This window comes from Penicillium vulpinum (genome assembly GCF_028829585.1).
Source record: "Penicillium vulpinum strain IBT 29486 chromosome Unknown utg000004l_segment0_segment0, whole genome shotgun sequence".
Classification (NCBI taxonomy): domain Eukaryota; kingdom Fungi; phylum Ascomycota; class Eurotiomycetes; order Eurotiales; family Aspergillaceae; genus Penicillium; species Penicillium vulpinum.
The window spans coordinates 2,474,419-2,498,027 of record NW_026643244.1 but is presented as its reverse complement, the minus strand read 5'-3'; the positions used below and the strand labels follow the sequence as shown (position 1 = coordinate 2,498,027).

General features: G+C 40.1%; 2 protein-coding genes across 2 annotated transcripts; one reads left to right on the top strand and one right to left on the bottom strand.

The window, feature by feature from the left end:
• Positions 1-1,983: 1,983 nt before the first annotated feature.
• Positions 1,984-3,117, bottom strand: N7479_009452 (uncharacterized protein; the record flags this gene model as incomplete). Its single annotated transcript, XM_057257145.1, has 4 exons — positions 1,984-2,312; positions 2,364-2,454; positions 2,485-2,682; positions 3,043-3,117. Coding segments are annotated over 4 exons (693 nt in total), but the record flags the coding sequence as incomplete, so codon positions are not given.
• A 17,824-nt stretch (positions 3,118-20,941) lies between these two features.
• N7479_009451 (uncharacterized protein) lies at positions 20,942-22,387 on the top strand (the record flags this gene model as incomplete). The annotated part of the gene is made up of 1 exon (XM_057257144.1): positions 20,942-22,387. The coding sequence occupies one exon, from the start codon at positions 20,942-20,944 to the stop codon at positions 22,385-22,387; it is 1,446 nt and encodes a 481-aa protein (XP_057104602.1).
• Positions 22,388-23,609: the final 1,222 nt, after the last annotated feature.

Sequence of the window (23,609 nt, the reverse complement as noted above, 5' to 3'; positions counted from 1 at the left end):
AGGGCGGCGCCCCTCATCGAGGATTATAACAAAGTCTGTATCTTGTTAGAATGTAGTCCTCGCCTAGCAGGTATACTCATTCTGACTATCTAGAACGTTATAGATACCCGCCCTAATTCGTCTAAACTCTCGTAAGAATTTATCAGGGTCTAGGGGTCGTTAAGTTAGCTTTATAATAAAGTTGCTGTTTGAAGAGCGTACCGTGAGGAGCGAGGTTTATTTTGTTGATCTAACGTATACCTTTCTCTAGTATATTGCTGGGAGAGGCCTTTGTTTAAATACTCAAATAGTACTTACCCTATTGGAAAATATAAGGCCCCTATTAGGGAATAATTGGTGACAATTTTTCAAAATTTCTTCGGTCCACGGGATAGCAATATATCTTGCGCCTAGTTAAACACAATAGAAGTAGAAATTCAATTTGTGAAACACAATATATATTACTTTTCTGGATATACTCAGGTTGGCCGTAATATTTTGCACTAGTACATTTTAGGCGGATCTTTTGGTTGCAACCAAGAGATCCGCCTAAAATATACTAGTGCAAAATATTGCGGCTAACCTGAGATATTACCTACAAAGTACGTTTTGCGTTCTGCTGATCCACAGACGCACCAAGAAGGCGTTTTAGGCCAAATCCCTATATAATCTGCGGAGGGGTTTAGTATTTGAAGCCAGAGTGCACTCCCTATAGGACACTTTACAGGAAATCTAATATCGAAATACCACGACCGTACTGTTTTTAATAGAATTGGTAGATAAATAAACGTCCCTCAAATTGCAACCCCACCCTACTATTGTCTGCCTTTCAGAGATAACGGTTCACTACCCTAGCTCTTTATATTCTTCTTTAGATCACTGAAAAGCTTTTCAACCCTCGCCTTTGCATCGGATACATTCGATGTATCAGAACCAACTGGAATATCTACCTCAGCCCAGACCTTGTGGGAGTCTTTGTTTACCAGCTCTTTTAAAGTCGCGTTCGCTGCGTTTTTATTGATTTACTATTTAAATCTTCTGTATTTCTTTCTATCTATCTCAAACTCTTCGCTATAATTAAGGCGAGAACCGATACTTGAATCATTCGGGCCACTCTGAGATAGAGCAGCTCTTGTACCAGCGATACCTTGACCTTGGGCTAACTTTGTGATTTATGAATTTCGTCTAAGCACCCAGTTCTTTAGCTTTTCGAGGGATTCCTGTCTTGCGCGGCTTATTTTGGCTGACTTTATTAGCCTATATCTCGACGAATACTATCAAATATAATACTTACTAAGAGTAATATAATAAAGAAGATACTAAATTCTATTTAAGTAAAAAGGTCCACGAGTAGAAGAGTATATAGAAGAAGCTGTTTTCCCCCGGGTCTGCTTCCACTTAAATAGCCCTAGGTATAATAAACAGATAAGGGGTATACGTATATCCACGAGCGGCTCGCTTATCGAATACGTTAGTTCAATAGCTAGTTAACTAGAAGAGTGGATGGTGTGATACAGTAAGTTCAATATTATACTTTTATTCTTAAAACTAGGTCCAATTCACAACGTAGAAGAATATAGAAAATAAACAAAGAAAATACTCGAACGCTGCGACTTAAATGCCAAACGGGTATAAATATTCCTATACTCACTGTTCTTCAGAAGACTTCAGCCGGTTATATATTTCGGCCTTAGCTTGATTCAGGAGCGTTTTCGTATCACTATATTGGTCATACCTCACGACTCCCTTTTCTGGCTATAACTCGCCCAACGAATGTTTGATATAGGCCAATAACTCTATACCTTGAATAGCGCTAGAAATATCTCTTTTAAGCGATCTAATATCACTAGCGGAGAGCTGCACTGGGAAAGGAGGATTCCCGAATACCTAGACGCCTGGTATATCTAGCTATTCTTTCTCTAGATCCAGAACACTAGCCTAGTACAATACCTCCCCGTCTACTAAGAGATTCTACGTAAGTAGCAATATTTCGAAGTATTTAGTCTACCGAAACTCTATCGCTTTGTATAGTACTGGATTGTCGCGATATATAAGATTTCTGTATAACGCCGAGAGAGATATACTTATATAGAGACGTTTCGCTTCGAGTTGCTTCGCTGACGAAAGTTCGCCGATATTCTCGGGTAAGGTTGGCGGTTCAAGACCCTTAACCGAAGGTCTATTATAGTCCAGGAAATACGGCTGGCGGGTATATTCAAATAGAGGCAATAGTTCAGTTGATTGCCAATCTATAATACCTAAGATTTCCGTGGGCCGTTCCGGATTAACGAAAATGTTTTCTGTATAGAGGTCGCTATACCACAGGAAAGACGCTATAATCGATTTATTAGTCGGTAAAAGGTATTAGACGAGCCGAAGGTAACTGTGTAGAGCAGCTAATTTTTTAGCCCGAGTCGGGTAGGATATACTAGGTCTATAAAGACTTAGAGGGGATTGGGGAAGCTCTGCAATACTCTGTACGCTAGTAATCTCTCAGAAACCAACTGTATAACGATATTGAAAAGCATTATCCCCTAGAAACAATAGAATACTATATAAGCGAAGCAAATATAAAGTAATACAAAATAACGACTTATATAGTCCGCGGTCAAAATCAATTGATACCCTTCTATAGTCAGCTTGATCCCGACCTATCGATAGCCCAATGGCGAAATAGGGCTGTTTAGTATAAGTACTATCGCTCTTTATTAAAACACATTCTTTCTAATAGTCGGTGTCGTATAGATAGTAAAGGCTCCTATATTTAGTGAAGGAAGTAGATAACCAAGATTTTTGGTATCCTGAGATTGCTTTTACAATTTCAAATCTATCTTCGATATCTATATTGTACTAGGTATAACTTAGCTGGACACCTGCAACCTTTTCTATGATAATATATTCGGTACCAACAGCGTTCTCGCCTGCTTTCGAACTCTAGGCTAGAACACGTAGAACAGGAGTACCTAAGATATTGCGAACCTTACGAAGATTAGTGACTATTAAGGAGCAGGTAGGCTGGAGTCAAGGGTGCCTTACAAAATCTATTGTAGCCACCTCACTTACTGTCGTAAAATAAGCCTGTCCGGCGTTGGGGTTTGGTACCTTTCCGACTACTTCAGCGCTATCTACTATGGTGAACTGGAATGTTTTGTTGAATATACTATCGGGGAGCTTTTCGATATAAATATATTCCCTTGAGCCAATAGACTTAGCGGTAACCCTCGCAAGCTTATTTATATCAAGTTTCACCCGACGTATTGACAGTTTATATTCTTTATTCGATACAAATTGTCCCCTTATATATTCGAAGAAATCGTTAACTAGGTTCCAGTCTTTGTGTAATGACCTGCTGAAGCCCGGCCTAAAAGGCATAGAAAGACGTAGCCTCTTAGATAGCCTGGCTAGTTGCGTAAAGAGCCTACGTATCACTGCGGTGAAAACCAATAGCTATATTGCAGTGCTGCGAGGATAGTAGAATAAATAGAAGGTACAAGCAAGGTTATACGCTAGGATATTTGACCGCCTAGGGATACTCACGTGAGTATTCGTCGTTGTAGTTCTTTTATACCCAGTGATTATTTTATCGTCACGTGATTTTATACCTAACGTTGCTTTATCCGATACTTAACCCCTCCCCCTCTTTAGGAGCTAAGAAATATCCTTACGTATACTTTATTCTTTCCTTACCCTTAAGGTATACAGCTATTGATTATCCCCTGAATTTGGTTCCTTAAATAACTTCTGAACCAGCAACCGGTTGCTAATCCCTACTTAGTAGCTGCTATATATTGTCAAAATATTTCCTCAAGAACTACCTAAGGCCGCTGAGAGGATCCGGAAGGAAATAAAGGGAATAATACCCGAAACGGCTATTCTGGCAGATTAACCCAGCGAAAATCAAGCGAAGATTCTTAATAATAAGAATAGGACTAAGGCTTACGGGGGAGATTCACTTACGGGAAAGATTTCTCGTTTGACTGGTAAAATAGGCATCGGTATTGTACGTATATCTTATGGTATCTAAGCTTATTGTACTGACCGGCGAATAGGGCTGGAGATTTCGTCTGGTTTACTGGTCGGAGCCTACCAAACTTCTAAATAACCGACAGCAGGGATATCTTATACTATTGAAAGATATCACTTTAACACCTAGAGGAACATTACGAGAACGTTATTACGCTGAAGTCACTAATAAGCCGCTTCTTAGCTCGGGGGCAGCTGCTATTTTCATTGTTCCGGCGTGATAAAACAGAAGTTCTTTTTCAGTATATACTTGTTTAATATATATATATATAATATCCATTTTGTACCTCGAATGATTGTATAGCTGGTATACAAACAGCAAGTTCTAGTTATAAATTACCTTATTTCACGACGATAGGCCAGTGGGTTTGTTGACAAGCAACGCTCCGGTTGAATTGTAACGAGACTTTAGGCGTTTCAATAGAAACCTGGGATTGGGGATCTCGATGCTCAACTATAGCTTGATCCTGAAGCATATCCATAGACTCTTGTGGTATTGGGTCGGCGTTTTCATATATATTCAGTGTACTGCCTATCCAAGCAATAGCTTACTCATCAATCGTGTCCATGGAATCTTATGGTATTGGGTCGGTGTTTTCATGTATATTCAGTGTACTGCCTATCCAAGCAATAGCTTGCTCATCAATCGTGTCCATGGAATCTTGTGGTATTGGGTCGGCGTTTTTATATATATTCAGTGTACTGCCCATCCAAGCAATAGCTTACTCATCAATCGCGTCTATGGACTCTTGTGGTATTGGGTCGGTGTTTTTATGCATATTCAGTGTACTGCCCATCTAAGCAATAGCTTGCTCATCAATCGCGTCCATGGACTCTTGTGGTATTAGGTCGGTGTTTTTATATATGTTCAGTGTACTACCTATCTAAGTAATAGCTTACTCATCAATCGTGTCCATGGAATCTTATGGTATTGGGTCGGTGTTTTCATGTATATTCAGTGTACTGCCTATCCAAGCAATAGCTTGCTCATCAATCGTGTCCATGGAATCTTGTGGTATTGGGTCGGCGTTTTTATATATATTCAGTGTACTGCCCATCCAAGCAATAGCTTACTCATCAATCGCGTCTATGGACTCTTGTGGTATTGGGTCGGTGTTTTTATGCATATTCAGTGTACTGCCTATCTAAGCAATAGCTTGCTTATCAATCGCGTCTATGGACTCTTATGGTATTAGGTCGGTGTTTTTATATATATTCAGTGTACTGCCTATCCAAGCAATAGCTTGCTTATCAATCGCGTCTATGGACTCTTATGGTATTGGGTCGGTGTTTTTATATATATTCAGTGTACTACCTATCTAAGTAATAGCTTGCTTATCAATCGTGTCCATGGAATCTTGTGGTATTGGGTCGGCGTTTTTATGTATATTCAGTGTACTACCTATCTAAGCAATAGCTTGCTCATCAATCGCGTCTATGGACTCTTATAGTATTGGGTCGGCGTTTTTATATATATTCAGTGTACTGCCTATCTAGGCTAGGGTGTGCTCGTCTATTATACCGAAGGACTCGGACTGTATTATTGGTATAGCAATTTCCTCGGTAGAAAAACTAGGGTAGTCTCGGGCTGTTTCGTTGTTGTCTCCGTGTGCTGAAAGATATACCGCGGAATTTGAGACTACTATTTGGAAACTCGATATAGGAGTGGACGGAACTAGAGCTGCTGAATATAGTCGAAGGTATACTAGTGAATGTTCCCCTTCGCTCGGCTTAGGATATATCCCGGTAATTTTTGATCCTCCTATACCTTGCCTAGAAGAATTTCTTACCTCGTGTATTCGAAATAATCGCGTCTACTGCAATACCCAATCTTTGCGAAGTTTTCGTTAGTATAATTTGACGGGGAAAGATTGTGCCTACTGACCTTGGCCTATTCCAGTGAAGTGAGTATTCCGAGATATCGAATCTTCGATCTTCTCCTAGAGTTTACCGAACAAGGTATTCGCTAGGTTATCTAGATTATTCTTACCCTCAATATTCAATATCCCACGAATCTTAAGACGCTGGATTTCCTCCTACCTATTTAGTCCACTCAGTGGTATTGCTCTAATACTAGATTCAAGTTAACACCCCGGCCGGGTTATCAATATAGAGAGCTTACAATTCATTATAGAGATCACTGGGAAAGCAAAATAAGTTTCTAAGATAAGCGTTACCCTTTGCCTCAGCACACCCTAGGTCTTAATATAACGTATCGATCCTTCTCCCTTTATTTGTCTATCCAGCCACTTAACGCTTAATAGTTTCTAAGTCACTACTCACCAAACCTGACTTCAAAATTATATGAGCTGTCTTCTCTATATTATTCGGACGTATTTGATTGATATATAACCTATCTTTCAACCGATAGTATATCACTTTAAGGAACCTTAAGCGGATTGTGTTAGATTCTCTTCGCCTATCTAACTTTGTTAGGTATTTATAAGATCGTGTAAGTGGTAAATTTTTAAGATCAAGTGTACTGCTGTCTTCTGTGAAGAATAGAAGTGGACGTTCTTTCCAGCGATGAATATTTTTCGTAAATGCCTTAGGGATAGTGATTTTCGAATTAGGTTCTTTCCTAGGCTTTTTTGGGGATCTTATCGGGGATTTAGCGTACGGGGGCCGGCCAATACTTCTCCTGGTACCCACGGGGATCTCGGCCTAAAGGATTCGCAGTGAACTAATAAACTTGTCTCTGTTAGTTTTACCTAACGGGATATTGATTGAAAACACACCTTTTTATTAGTAAGAGGGGTATCAATGTTATCCTTCTTATTTTTCTCGGCCTCCGCGTAGGCAGCAGAGAGTATTTCGATAACCACTTTGCTTTCAGAGATACCTATAGTAACTTTGGAAACTAGTGAAATAGACGACGATACTAGTATTTGTGGTCGTGGGTGCGAATAACAAAGGATGAGCTTTTTAAGAGCAAATCTATTCCGCGTCACTAAGCTGATATATTATATACGCGCTAAATTCTAGCTAACGTACGTTCCTTTGATGATTGGTGGAATTACGCAGTATATAGCTCGAGCGAACTTTGCAGTTCAACCAATTGTCGATATAAATTTTATCAGTCGTAAATCCACCTCTAATTAGAATCGGTACCGATTTGTGAGGCCTATAGACGAGTAAATATTCGAATTTTGCGTAAATAGATACTATCTGTGAAACGGTTTTTCCTCTCTTAGGTTACAATCAAAATAACACTATAAGAGCTACGAGCGGGTAGCGGGGTAGGCTGGCTGGCCACTATTGGAAAATAGCCGACGCTAAGGAACTTTTATTTGCTGCTGATATAGTCGGGTTTAACCACTTTTTTAGGCGGTTTCTTTCGCCCTGATTGGTTAATATTGACGGTATTATATTATATTTGTTATATTCTGTCTTGTATATTAGCGCAGTATTAAAATATACGGGATCTATATCTAGGAACTTAGGCCAAAGATAGTGAAAGGGCCTATCAACCCTTAAGCAATCACAGACAAAACAACGTTATGATCACCCCTATCAAAATACGAAGCGCTTTAGTATATACGCGATAAGCCTAGAAAATAGGGTATAGGGCCCACTCAGTCTGTCGATCATATACTAACTACCAACCTAAAATAACTCAGTAGAAGAGGGAACTATATAGTTCGCGAATGGGTTGGGGGGTTAGTATACGATTTGCGGGGTTAGTATTCTATTCGTTTGGGGTCGCGAGAGCCTCCTCAGTGACCGCTTCATTTATTTTGGATTGAGAACAGTATATTTAGTTATCCCCTTAGAAGCTAATTATCTCCCTGATATAGACTCTAGCTCGGGCCTATAGACCCTAGGAACAAGATATAGGGCTCCCGGGAACGCCGATTAAGTTCCCCGGAACTAACCACAGCCTAGGAACGCTAGATACGGTCCTAGGCACGGATTAAGTGATCCCAGAAATACCTCTGATCCCTAGCGACTAAGAGCGTACCTAGGAACCACCAGTTCCCAGAGAACTGTAGGGCCCTGTAAACGGACAGGTGTGCTCTAGGATCTAAGGTAGAGAGCCCAGGAACGATCTATCTCGCTCCTAGGAGTGATAGGTAGAGTTCCTAGAGGATATTAAGCTCCCAGAGGCCGTAAGTATAATCCTAGGAGCGATAATTAAATATAGCTCCCTAACTCAGTATATCGTAGGTTAATTAGAAAAACAGCTAGCTGGGTTTAGACCAGAACAAGATAGGTAAACGCATTTAAGTGCGGGGGCGTGAAAGAATTGAGAAGCCGCTTATTTTCGATAGCGTTAGGGGCTGATTCAACGTATTTGAGCTCTCGTTATAGTAGAGTGAGGAAACGGGTGCCCTTCAAGAAATGTTATTGTGGAAATCGGGTGGATTGGGTGATCCTGGACGTGTGTTGACTATTGCACACGACGAACTCGATAAACGTTGAGTAAATAGGAGGTCAACACTTCTTAACGGTAGTTCTCACAGTCCTTACCCTTTATACACATATTAAATATAAAGGAAGTTAGTTTCTAGGTGAGTGTTATACTGTTCGAGGAAATTATATTGTTTAATTAATTAATTAAATTGATCACCACTTAGCAGAAAAGGAAGGATAGTGTTTATTAGATATTATTGGCTTACTGTCTCCACTTGCTCTGATATCCGTGTATTCTCTAATACCCTACCACCCCCACGTCTACAGTGAACTATAGGAGAGAATAGTAAGTTCAAGTTCTCCGGTCTCGCCCGAGGACTCGGAATAGAGCGGAGGTGTCTTTGCAACGAGGCTGAACTAATTTCGGGCCAGAGACCTAGGGGTGCGAGAGTATTAGGAAAATGCACGGGCCTTATATCTAGGTGGAGGGGGTGATATTGTTTAACCAATCCTATTCAATCAACCCAATTTCTTTTTAGAGGGGACAGTGTCTAAATAACCTTCTCACCACTTTCAACAGCCCTTATTTTAAACACTTGAATTTTGATTGCTACAGTATCACCACCTCTGTTTTCCACCTCTGTTTTTCACTAGCATTTATTAAACTTATAATTAGGCAGGCCTTTATATATCATAGACCAGTTCATTTAATCTGATCAAGAGTAGTCTTCCGCACGACCCAGTAAAACCCAGACCCAACCCAGACCCAACCCAGTCTGGGTTAGGTTTTGGGTCGAACCCTTCGACCCAGTACTGGGTCTGGGTCGGACTGGGTAACCCAGTACTGGGTCTGGGGCCCCAAACTGGGTTACAAACTAAACAAACATACTAAGGATTCTAAATGTATAACTTATATATTTATTCGCGGTAATTTTGAGTATTTGCTTTACTTGATTATATCTAATTTTATTTATAAAAAGGGTAAAAGAGATACGTATAATTGAGGATTCTTTGTTAAGTAAGCTAATAGTATTCAAATAAATCATCTTCCCTGCTTTTACGTTTTCTCCCTGATACTTGTGTCTGTGTATAGGTTGGTGGTAATGATAGCGAGTAAGGACGACTATATTCACTTATAGGTAAGGGCCTCTCCTCCGGTATATCCTCTGGTCTATCCTCAATTACAACCTCAATTGTATCCCCTGGTTTATCTTCCGGTTTATCCTCCTACTCCTCTGTATCACTAATTAGATCAACCTCAATCTCACTAAGCTTCTCTTCCCTCTCCTCTTTTACCGCCTTAAGCTTATCCTAGGAGAAGAATTTCTCAAGAAGTGTTGCTTCCTGCTCCTCTATATCAAATTTCGTTGTACAAAGAAATATTATTAATACCTCGACAGTCTCACTCTTTATTCTACTACAACGATAGTGACAAATATCTCGAGCGGTATTAAAGAGGCGTTCAACTCCTACACCAGTTACTGGAAATAAGAGTATATCTCGCGTAAGGGCAGCAATAGCCGGAAAGCGAGCCTAGTGCTCTTTCCAGAAAGTAAGCGGCCTAACAGAAACAGTATCTATATATATATTAGTATTATTATTGTATATACTCTTTATATTTACTTACCGCTATTAAGATATTAACTAATTTCATCAGTAATAGCTTATGGTTATATATCCCTTCTATCAAGTATCTCCTCTAGCCTTAAGCTTAGATAGGCTATCGTTAGATAGCTTTATAGATCACGACTGCTTATTCTAACTTGTGCTTGATATAGAATAAGGGCTTATTCAAAAGTAAGTCGATAGGTATCTCGCTATTTCTGATCCCAATCACTGGAGAAGAAGAATTTGAATTTATTCACCGGTGTAAGTATTGTACTGATTGTATAGATATTCCCTCGAAGATCATTAGCTTAGGAGTAATACTTATCAAGCTTAGACCGACCAGCTTTAAGGGCCTCTAGTATCTGTTTCTTCTATAGGACACGCTTTCGGCGTAGCTATACCTATAATCGCTCAAGATAATCGAATAGTTTGTTGTAGATCTTGAATATATAGTGGGCAGTGATATCTCGAGTCTTTGATAGCTATATTGTATAATCAAAGAAGGGCTCGGTGATATAAAGAAGATAGTCGATCTGACGCTACTCTTACTCGCTGAGTAGTATCTCCTTATAATCATACTCTATACAGAATAAAGAGAAGATAGCACGTAGCCTCTTTACCCGGCGAAGTATAAGGAACGTAGAATTCCATCGTGTCTTTATATCTTGGATTGGAACGATCTTGATATTAGTTGTCTAAAGATTGTAAAAGGTCTCTCTGCGCTAGGGACTTATATTAACGTAAATCGTAAGATAACGGACTTTGTTCAGTGTAGAGGAGATCTAACTTTGCTTCGTATTTTCTTAGGCTAGCCTTAACTGCTTCTCTGTCCACCTTATCTCGGCTGATTTATTTAATAGAACTACCTTAATCCGAGTAAGAAGCTGATTTAGGCTAAGCTGGATAACGTGGGTAAGATATAGTATTCGGGTGATAATAGTATTATCTAACAAAGCCTATTAGAGAGCAGTAGCTAATATCTTATTATTTGATATATTATCTATTGTTAACCCGAATACTTTATCTTCAATATTGTGCTCCACTAGGGTTTCTATAAGAACACTACTTAGGTAAGAGCCGGTATATATACTATAAAGCGGCTTAAACCTAAGTAGTACCTCACGATATACCCAATCACTGTCAATAAAATAGCCAGTAATAGCTATAAATACCTACGAGAATAGAGATATCCAGTAGTCAAGCGCAATAGATATCTTTGAGCCAGAAGGCAGTGTACGAAGGATACGCTGCTGCCGGTCTTTAACTAGACTACCCAATCGGCGACGGATAGTATCGGTAGATAGGATCACTAGAGGGGATAGGGCGGAACGAGCTTTATTGATAATACGTTTGAATAATAGATACTCAATTAGATAGAATAGGAGCCGGTTAAGAGTAAGAAATTGGAGGTAGACTTCCGCACGACCCAGTTTGGGTCGAAGGTCTCGACCCAGAACCCAACCCAGTCTGGGTCTGGGTCGAAACCTCATAACCCAGGCCCAACCCAGACCCAGTGACTGGGGCCCCAGAAAACCCAGTATAGCCCCAGTTCGACCCAGTTTCTGCATAAATTATGGTATAAATATTTAAATAACATACTGTCATTTTCCCCTATTATGGTTTCTACATCGAAATGCTACACTCTCTACCAACAAGGGAAAGGAAATTTTAAGAAATTACCTCGTTCTTCAAAGCAATATATCTGGTTCAAGATTAATTACTTCTTCAAATGCTTTATTTTATATAGAAAGGTGGTATATGTTGGCTGCTGGTTTTCTCAAGCGTACGATAGCATTCCATTCAAAATACAAAGTATACCCCAAGTTGTAGATATATATATTCAACATACATCAATATAATATATATTTTCATCTATAGAGTAAAATAATTTTTGAATTCATTTATTTCTCTTCTTCTGTTTAATTTTAGAGCTTATATAACTATAGATAGATATCTAGTAAACCTTTACATTCAACACTACTTACTACCTCTTAATCTACTTGGTATATACGACTTGAAGGGAGGGTAGGAAGAAATATTTTGAGAAGGATTAATAGAACTAGGGTGGGAATTGGGGTTTAACTGGGGTTTTACTGGGTTTACTGGGTTCTTACCGGGTTAAATGGGTTCTTACTGGGTTCTTACTGGGTTAAATGGGTTATGACTGGGTCTTGACTAGGTTATCTCAGGGGTATTTCTTTAGACCTATATAATTTTAGTATAATAGACCAATCAACAAGAGTAGGATGATTTACTATATTTGATATATCAATATTCCTAGACACTTCTACAACTTTAGTGCATTTCTTCCTTTGTACGTTAAAGAATTTCTCCCCTTATATCCCTTTGTATATATTATATGTCATTCTTATGTTATGTCTCAAAGCCAACTTTCCGACTTTGCATCGTCGCTCTATGGTGGTGATCTTGACGATCTCTTATATATTTTAACTGGATAAGTCACACTATCCGCAAGTTAACACACAATCGACTCAAACTTCCGAAGACCAGATGATCCCCTCCTAATCCCCCCTTTATTGAAACGCGTTGGACCCGACCGTAGGAAAGGGTTTATTCTATACGATACAATGTTATATAACGATTTTGTGGACTGGTGGTTAGAGACTGACTACGGGAGGAAAAGTAAGCTTAAATAGGATTCGAACCGCTATACAGAGATCTAGAATAGCTACTATTAGGTAGCTCAGGGTATTGATGGCGCACCAAAGGTTATGTGTAAGCGCTGTGGGAAGATCCTAGAGTATCCTTATACACTAAGCCCGAATAGTACAGGCAAAGCGCAGTATCATGGCATATCAACCATCCAGAAACATCGGAAAACGGCTGGTTATTTACGGTCGGAAAAGGGGAAGAAAGCAGAGATTATAAACTTCCTACAAAGAGAGGTATATTTTATATCATAAAACTAAGTAACTATACTAATTTATTATTATTCTAGGGAGAGGTTTCAGCAAGTATACCCTTCTTACAAGAAGATTGGGAGGAGGATCTCCTCCAATTTCTTACTCTTAACCGGCTCCTATTCTATCTAATCGAGCATCTATCATTCAAACGCATTATCAATAAAGCTCGTTCCGCCCTATCCCCTCCAGTGATCCTATCTGCCGATACCATCCGTCGCCGATTGGGTAGTCTAGTCAAAGACCGGCAGCAGCGTATCCTTCGTACGCTGCCTTCTGGCTCAAAGATATCTATTGCGCTTGACTGCTGGATATCTCTATTCTCGTAGGCATTTATAGCTATTACTGGCTATTTCATTGACAGTGATTGGGTATATCGTAAGGTACTACTTGGGTTTAAGCCGCTTTATAGTATATATACCGGCTCTTACCTAAGTAGTGTTCTTATAGAAACCCTAGTGGAGCACAATATTGAAGATAAAGTATTCGGGTTAACAACAGATAATATATCAAATAACAAGATATTAGCTACTGCTCTCTAACAGGCTTTGTCAGATAATACTATTATCACCCGAATACCATATCTTACCTACGTTATCCAGCTCAGCCTAAATCAGCTTCTTACTCGGATCAAGGCAGTTCTATTAAATAAATCAGCCGAGACAAGGTGGACAGAGAAGCAGTTAAGGCTAGCCTAAGAAAATACGAAGCAAAGTCAGATCTCCTCTACACTGAATAAAGTCCGTTATCTTACGATTTACGTCAATATAAGTCCCCAGCGCAGAGAGACCTTTTACAATCTTCAGACAACTAATATTAAGATCGTTCCAATCCAAGATATAAAGACACGATGGAATTCTACGTTCCTTATACTTCGCCGGGCAAAGAGGCTACGTGCTATCTTCTCTTTATTCTATACAGAGTATGATTGTGAGGAGATACTACTCAGCGAGTAAGAGTGGCGTCAGATCGACTATCTTCTTTGTATCACCGAGCCCTTCTTTGATTATACAACACAGCTATTAAAGACTCGAGATGTCACTGCCCACTATATATTCAAGATCTACAACAAACTATTCGATTATCTTGAGCGATCATAGGCACAGCTACGCCGAAAGCGTGTCCTATAGAAGAAACAGATACTAGAGGCCCTTAAAGCTGGTCGGTCTAAGCTTGATGAGTATTACTCCCAAGCTGATGATCTTCGAGGGAATATCTATACAATCAGTACAATGCTTGCACCGGTGAACAAATTCAAATTCTTCCTCTCCAGTGATTGGGATCAGAAATAGCGAGATACCTATCGACTTACTTTTGAACAAGCCCTTATTCTATATCAAGCACAAGTTAGAACAAGCAGTCGTGATCTACAAAGCTATCTAACGATAGCCTATCCAAGCTCAAGGCTAGAGGAGATACTTGATAGAAGGGATATACAACCACGAGCCATTACTGATGAAATCAGTCAATATCTTGATAGCGGTAAGTAAATACAAAGAGTATATACAATAATAATACTAATATATATATAGATACTGTTTCTGTTAGGCCGCTTACTTTCTGGAAAGAGCACTAGGCTCGCTTTCCGGCTATTGCTGCCCTTGCGCGAGATACACTCTTATTTCCAGCAACTGGCGCAGGAGTTGAACGCCTCTTTAATACCGCTCGAGATATTTATCACTATCGTCGTGGTAGAATAAAGAGTGAGACTGTCGAGGTATTAATAATGTTTCTTTGTACAACGAAATTTGATATAGAGGAGCAGGAAGCAACACTTCTTGAGAAATTCTTCTCCCAGGATGAGCTTGAGGCGGCAAAAGAGGAGAGGGAAGAGAAGCTTAGTGAGATTGAGGTTGATCCAATTAGTGATACAGAGGAGTAGGAGGATGAACCGGAAGATAAACCAGGGGATACAATTGAGGTTGTAATTGAGGATAGACCAGAGGATATACCGGAGGAGAGGCCCTTACCTACAAGTGAATATGGTCGTCCTTGCTCGCTATCATTACCACCAACCTATACACAGACACGAGCATCAGGGAGAAAACGTAAAAGCAGGGAAGATGATTTATTTGAATACCATTAGCTTGCTTGACAAAGAATCCTCAATTATACGCATCTCTTTTACCCTTTTTACAAATAAAATTAGATATAATCAAGTAAAGCAAATACTCAAAATTACCGCGAATAAATGCATAAGTTATACATTTAGAATCCTTAGCATGTTTGTTTAGTTTGTAACCCAGTTTGGGGCCCCAGACCCAGTACTAGGTTACCCAGTCCGACCCAGACCCAGTACTGGGTCGAAGGGTTCGACCCAAAACCCAACCCAGACTGGGTTGGGTCTGGGTTGGGTCTGGGTTTTACTGGGTCGTGCGGAAGACTAATTGGAGGAGATCCTCCTCCTAATCTTCTTATAAGAAGGGTATACTTACTAAAACCTCTCCCTAGAATAATAATAAATTAGTATAGTTACTTAGTTTTATAATATAAAATATACCTCTCTTTGTAGGAAGTTTATAATCTCTGCTTTCTTCCCCTTTTCCGACCGTAAATAACCAGCCGTTTTCCGATATTTCTGGATAGTTAATATACTATAATACTGCGCTTTACCTATACTGTTCGGGCTTAGTGTATAAGGATACTCTAGGATCTTCCTACAGCGCTTATATATAACCTTTAGTGCGCTATCAATACCCTAAGCTACCTAATAGTAGCTATTCCAGATCTCTGTATAGCGGTTCGAATCCTATTTAAGCTTACTTTTCCTCCCGTAGTCAGTCTCTAACCACTAGTCTACAAAATCGTTATATAATATTGTATCGTATAGAATAAACCCTTTCCTACGGTCGGGTCTAACGCGTTTCAATAAAGGGGGGATTAGGAGGGGATCATCTAGTCTTCGGAAGTTTGAGTCGATTGTATATTAACTTGCGGATAGTGTAACTTATCCAGTTGAAATATATAAGAGATCGTTAAGATCACCACTATAGAGCGACGATACAAAGTCGGAAAGTTAGCTTTGAGATATAATATAAGAATAATATATAATATATACAAAGGGATATAAGGGGAGAAATTCTTTAACGTACAAAGGAAGAAATACACTAAAGTTGTAGAAGTGTCTAGGAATATTGATATATCAAATATAGTAAATCATCCTACTCTTGTTGATTGGTCTATTATACTAAAATTATATAGGTCTAAAGAAATACCCCTGAGATAACCCAGTTAAGACCCAGTTATAACCTATTTAACCCAGTAAGAACCCAGTAAGAACCTATTTAACCCGGTAAGAACCCAGTAAACCCAGTAAAACCCCAGTCAAACCCTAATTCCCACCCCAGTTCTATTAATCCTTCTCAAAATATTTCTTCCTACCCTCCCTTCAAGTCGTATATACCAAGTAGATTAAGAGGTAGTAAGTAGTTTTGAATATAAAGGTTTACTAGATATCTATCTATAGTTATATAAGCTCTAAAATTAAACAGAAGAAGAGAAATAAATAAATTCAAAAATTATTTTACTCTATAGATAAAAATATATATTATATTGATATATATTGAATATATATATCTACAACTTAGGGTATACTTTGTATTTTGAATGGAATGCTATCGTACGCTTAAGAAAACCAGCAGCCAATATATACCACCTTTCTATATAAAATAAAGTATTTAAAGAAGTAATTAATCTTGAACCAGATATATTGCTTTGAAGAACGAGGTAATTTCTTAAAATTTCCTTTCCCTTGTTGGTAGAGAGTGTAGCATTTCGATGTAGAAACCATAACAGGGGAAAATGACAGTATATTATTTAAATATTTATGCTATAATTTATACAGAAACTGGGTCGAACTGGGGCTATACTGGGTTTTCTGGGGCCCCAGTCACTGGGTCTGGGTTGGGCCTGGGTTATAAGGTTTCGACCCAGACCCAGACTGGGTTGGGTTCTGGGTCGAGACCTTCGACCCAAACTGGGTCGTGCGGAAGTCTAACCGTAATCCCTGCCGTAGTCTATCATTTGGCTTAGTAGAGTCACTCCTTTTTCTAGAGATAAAGAACAGATCAGAAATATATCGTTGTATGGCTATTAGTGCAAGATATATGGGCAGAATGATAGAAATAGAGAGAAAGTGAAGAAGGGAAGCGAAACGGGGTCTTATTAAAGGGAGGTTATGTGAGGATGTATTGGGGCGCTAAATCCGAAGAGGTAGATCTAATCAGATGTAGTAACTTATAGCTCCGCTGTTTAAAATATAGTATCACCTTTTATTAATCCTAGGGTTGGTCACGGTTATAAGGAAGTGGAATAATTATAGATTTGACAATCGGTAAGCTAATCTGAATAAAATATAACTAGGACTTAAGACGAGAAACGAATGAAAGCGAGAGGCCAGCTCACTGAAAAAAGGAAATAAATACACAAAACTACATTCTGGGGCTTTCTATCCCTTACTAGGTTTGTCGACTTTAAAATAAGCGGATCATTATCTACTCGGGGCTTTCCCTCGTCGAGTGACGACGGGAGCGAGCTAAAGCGCGTTTATCAAACTTCCCTAGTCGATTGACGACGGGAGCGAGCCGAACCTTCTCTGGCCGAGTGACGACGGGAGTGAGCCGAATCACGTTTATTAGAACCTTCCCTAGTCGATTGACAACGGGAGCGAACTAAACCTTCTCTGGCCGAGTAACGACGGGAGTGAGCCGAATCACGTTTATTAGAACCTTCCCTAGTCGATTGACGACAGGAGCGAACTGAACCTTCTCTGGCCGAGTGACAACAGGAGTGCGGTTCACGTGTATAGTCGCCTTTATCAGAACTTTCGCCGGGACTAATATCCCGAAATCGAATATAGCTGCGAGTAACTCCGGTATTGTATTGACGTGGCTTCTCGGAAGCCCTAGGTTCCTCCTCACTTACCGAATTATCTTCGTAATCTTCCAACCCTTGATTCTCTCGATAGGCTTTCTCTATTTCTATCGCTTTCTGATAAATCGTTTTGTCACTATCCAGACTTAATCCTATAGTGATTCGCCTAATAAATGATCTTCCTTCGATAGTACGAGTCCTATCTCTCTATTTCACAAGAGCTCTGGTTTATAGATATAGAACGCCTTTGATTGGTCGGAGCAGTGATAATAGGTTGATCGCGTCTTTATCGTTATCCTCTATCTTCTATCCAATACCGAGAATACCAGCAATATCTCTCCTATTATACTTCCAGTACTCGTCAAGAACTCTATCGTTATCTTCTTCTACCTCCTTAGCAGTACCACGGGTTTTAGAGATCAATACCCGTTCTACTTTTCTCGGGTTATAACTCTTATAAGAGCCTGCCCGGATTCGAAAGATAGGTGCAGCCACGCTCCTATATATAACGAAGGTCTGTGATCCTGAGCCTTTAGGCCACCAGTAGAGAACCGTCCCGGAAGACATTTACCGCTGTTTATCCCGCGTCCTAGATTCAAGAGCGTTAAGTTCTTCGACAGCAATATAATCTGTATCCGTCTCTATACTTAGTAATAGCTCTTCCACCTCCTTCGCTCTCTCTTCTTCTGAGACTAGAGGCGAGTAGTCTTTAACCGGGTTTGGATTAGGGAGGCTGATTTTTTCTTCCGCCTAAGATTCATCGAGGTTCCAATCAGATCGAATCCAATACCTTATATTTAAAGCTGCAATAATCTTATAAGTCGCATTAAACCGGTCCCACGCCTCTTCGTAGTTTGTACCGTTAGTAAATTTCTCGAATATCTTTAAGTAGCCTTGAAGTATTCCTTTATAATTAGTGTATAGAATAGTGCCTAAATTGATATTATTTAAGTTAAGCTTAGTGTTCTCTTTACGAATTCGAGCGTTAAGACGATTGAAGAATTTCCTTAGAGCTTTATGGTTTTTATCACTGATAGACTCTTGAATAATATTAGGTGAAGCTACCACTGCTTCTTGGGTAATACAGATTGTATAACGATTGGTTGGAAGCCTATCCTGGAGTAGAGGTTCTTCGGATTCCGAGTCGGTATCTTCGGAACTATCTATATCTATTACGCCTTCTGCGAATTCCTCCCCTGCTGTAATTTCCTATGGTTTCTGGGTTAGACTGCGAGGTTTTTGCGCTTTATATACCGGAGTTGGGCTATAAGAACGTTGCGAGGATACCAGTGGCCTTATTGGACTGTAAAACCTTCGCTGGGAATTGGATATTCGTTTTGGGCTACCAGAGCGCCGCAATTCTGTCTCAGGCCCTTCTAGTTATAAGGAAGCTTCACTTTCATTCTCAGAGAATAGTGTTTAAAGATAAGCGGCTTCTCGGCTTTTCCTTCGGTTCTTCCTACCGTTTTTCCCCATTGTAGAGCAATAGTCACACTTTCGCAATATACCTTCAAAGTAAATATAGTGAATCTCAATTTACTCCAATCTCACTGACCAAAATTGGCTTATATATAATGATAGATCCGGTACTGAAACGGATCGCGATTTCAAAATAGCTCGTGCAGACTCTATACGCGAACTCAAAAGGATCGTTTTATTTCGTGTTATAGTAACCCACTCAGACATAGGTCCAGGTGAAGATATTGGGACATTGCGCTGACTCTCCAGAGACCAGCTCAACACTCTGGACTTACACTAGCGCCCAATACTGTATCATCTTATATATCAGGGACATGCCCTAATCACATGATCCCTAAACCAGACACAATTACCCTGTATCTCCAATCATGTCCTGACGTTGAACAGTGAAATTTTATAGTTTGTCTCGGTGACTACTATTTACAGGGAGGATCGAAATTAGATTCACCACTTGCACACAGAGATTCTTTCTCAAACCCTCCTCCGAAACACGCTATGCCTATTACAGTTATTCTTCCCCTGAACCCCTGTCTTGCAGTAAATCCAGTACGGCTGTAAATAAAAGTATAAAAATAGCTTTTGTATTAGACTCGTAAGGTCTCTAGGGATTCTAGAACGTCAATCCCTGCAAACAAGCCAAACAGATGTGTTTGCTCTTCTGTTCTGGAGACGTGGCAGCAATTTGAATCCCACTTCGTCAACCATTTACTATCTAGAGTGACCACTACGAATGAGCCAGTTATATAGAGGCAGTACTAGTGTGTAATATTTCCTTGCATCATGTAGCAGGCTTGGCTTTCTGATAGGGGCTAGCATCTACTGAACTGACTGGTAGTGATCATGCTGATGTTGGATCCTTCAGAGCCCTTAAATGAGGACGATGACTGCTAATTCTTGTCCCGTTGACCGTGATTTTGGACCGCAAGACCTCGAACTGGAAGAAAAAGATTCGCAATATACCCCCACTCCAGGATACTACGGTCGCACAGAAGCGTCAAGCTGCGGGTTTAGCCCTTACCCCGACCATCACTCCGAGTATGATATGGAAGAAGTGTCCCAACACCAGCTCGAAAGATTTAGACTGCCCCAGCTATCTAAATAGGACGATGGTATGCTAACTGACGATCTTCCAGCAAGCTGCATTCAGTATACAATATACACACACAATTTATTGCTAAGCCGAAAGGGCAACTATCTCTGATCTACTATACATGTGATAATATATATATACTGTGTCTCCTCAGAGCCCATACATAAAGCCTTGCAATATATGTCATCTCAGATGTCCGTATCGCAGCGGAGTATACGATAGAGGATGAATCGAAATTAGTTTCACCGCTTACTTACAGAGATTCTTTCTTGAACTTTCTTTCGAAACACATTATAAGTTACCTATTATAGTTACATCACCCAAAATTGCATATATTGGCAGTAATACAATACAGCTGTAAATAACGGGCACAAAAGTAGCTTTTGTATTAGGCCTGTGTGGCCTGCAAACAATATAAACTTACGGGCGTCTGCGCTGTCATTGGAATTCCTTCCTCAGCCTCAAAATCAGCTGACTTCACGGGCGCTAAATGTCACATTGACCACCTCCCCCCACCCCAGTATCTGAATATTGCCTGTAAAAACCTAGTCAGGTCAACTCGGACTCAACAACTTCCGTGTTGCTACAGGTTCTCTCTAACCGCTCCTGAGATTTAATGATACCTAAACCGGAGGACTACACTGTTGGTTGGATTTGCGCGATTACGACTGAATATGTTGCCGCTCGAGAGTTCCTCGATAGACCGCCTCACGAAGGCCTCACAAATTTGCCGGCGAACAACAAAAACGAGTACACCTTAGGTAGTATTTCGGACCATAATGTGGTAATCTCTGTGCTACCAAAGGGCCAATACGGCACGGCTTCGGCGGCTCGCGTAGCAGGAGATATGATGACCAGCTTTCCAAACATTCGCATCGGTCTTATGGTTGGCATCGGTGGCGGCGCACCGACCCAAAAACACGACATTCGTCTCGGGGATATTGTTGTCAGCGTACCTCGTGATGGCCAAGGCGGTGTCTTTCAGTATGACTTCGGCAAGATGATACAAGACCAATGTTTTCGTCCTACAGCGTTTCTCAATCAGCCACCCACTGTCTTATACGCAGCAGTGAGCGGGCTTGAAGCACAATATGAGAGCGAAGGGAATCAACTCAACGAGCGTATTGACAGCATTCTCAAAAGGAACTCAAAACTTCTCAAGAAGTACCAACGCCCAGGTCCCGAAAGTGATCGTCTATACCGAAGTCAAACTGTCCATCCAAAAGACAATGACCTTCCTTGTGCTGCGATTTGCGGCGATGATTCGTCTTGCTTGATTTCGCGAAATGTACGCACCGAAGATGATTCTAATCCTGTTATTCATTATGGTCTGATTGGCTCGGCCAATACATTAATGAAGAACGTATTACTTCGGGACAAATTGGCTACTGAAAAAGAAGTTTTGTGTTTTGAAATGGAAGCGGCTGGGTTGATAAATGATTTTCCATGCATTGTCATCCGAGGTATCTGTGACTATGCCGACACGCATAAGAATGATACTTGGCAAGGGTACGCCGCAATGGTTACAGCAGCTTATGCGAGTGATCTTTTATACAAAATCGCTCCTCAAAAGATCACCCAAGAGCCAAAAATCATCGAGGTTATCGAGCAAGGGCACCGTTATCCACCCGCCAAGGTAGAAAATCACCATTGGTACTTGAATGTTCCTTTGGATAGCGATTTAATCAAAGGAATAAGAACTGGCCAAAAGCGAAACAGAGACTTGGATCATCCAGAGAGTTCGTCCAGCAGTTCAGATGACGACAGAAGGAAAAAGGTTCGGGAAGAGACTCCTTACGAGGACAGCATTTCTGATGAATATGACTTCGAGCACCTCGTCGACATACTTCAGTCCTCAAAAGGCACCGAAAGTCACCCAGACCCTGGATTTAATTTGCATTGCTCCGCAGATGAAGGTTCAAATAGTGAAGATCAATCCGACGAAGTTTCGCAGGAGACTCTGCAGGGATCAGAAGCCCGGTCAATCTATGAATTCGATAGTGAAGGAAGCGACGAGTCTTCAGAGTCTTCAAGTGATTTTTCGCAAGGTCGTGGGCTATAAAGTTGAATCATATACGGTGCTCTTGACTAAGTGAAAGTCCTGTCCTACTAAGTCGAAAATCAATACTAAGAGGGGCAAAGTAATAGAATTTATCTATGTAGTAACGGGCACTAGCTGACAATGCAACCATCTATGATGATCCCTCGACCATTAAATGAATTTGCAAATTGCGATAGGAATTAGTGGGCAGTGGTGGGGAAATGGGGGCGAGGCTTGAGGGGCAATGTAAAATTTTCATGGTAATAGAATTTCTAGTAATTTACAGAGCTCAGTGTCACGTGGTATTTTGTTTCAATACGATTCGACCCTCTGAATCGAGCTAAGCGATTTATAGATTAGTGTGTTTCGAAGAAGGGTTTTAGAAAGTATTCATGTAACTAAAGTGGTGAAACTGATTTCGATCCATCCTGTATAAGAACATCGGGGCATAGGAGGCGATGTAATTTGGGTATAAATATAATTTTTACGAACAGATTTTATCCTATTTGTAATAGATCTACAATAAGCGACTATAGTGTATGAGTCACTGGAAAAAGCAGCCTGGTAGAGTCCGATTCAAATAATTACACTCAAATTCCGATGTTTGCTCATCATTCTCTAATTAACATACATATTCAACATGAAGAGTCATCTTTCTTAAAACGGTTGATCCGATAAGACGACCACTCTTGATCTCAAAATGACAAGGGGTCGCTATATAAACCTCTGATATAGCTTGAGAAAGACCGACGTTATCAATAATCATAGTATCTAAGAGACGTACCCAATATATATATGACCTAGAACGATTCTCCACACTCAGTGTTGGACTACTAGGATAGTAGCCGGAAATTCTGATATATTTAATATGCACCCCGCATACCTAAGCTATATTAATAGCTTTCAAAGAAGTATCTAGGTGCAAAAAGTCCGACGTATTCCAATCCCGAAAGGCACGACTAGCAAACTATAGGGATTGATCTTTAGGATATTCACTGAATGATACCTCGACAGATTTAAGGGCGTAAAATCGAGGAAAGGAAATATATAATATATTGAAATATCTGCTTGATTGTAGGATTTTGTCTTGATCCCGACACAGTTCCTTAAAAGACGAATAAATAGAGGAGTAAGAAATATATTTGCCTCTGGATCTCCAGTCAAATTCTTGTATATCTCTCAGATACTCTTCAGGCGTGTAGATACACGAGCTAAAGTAATCTAAATCGCAAATCACTGTTAA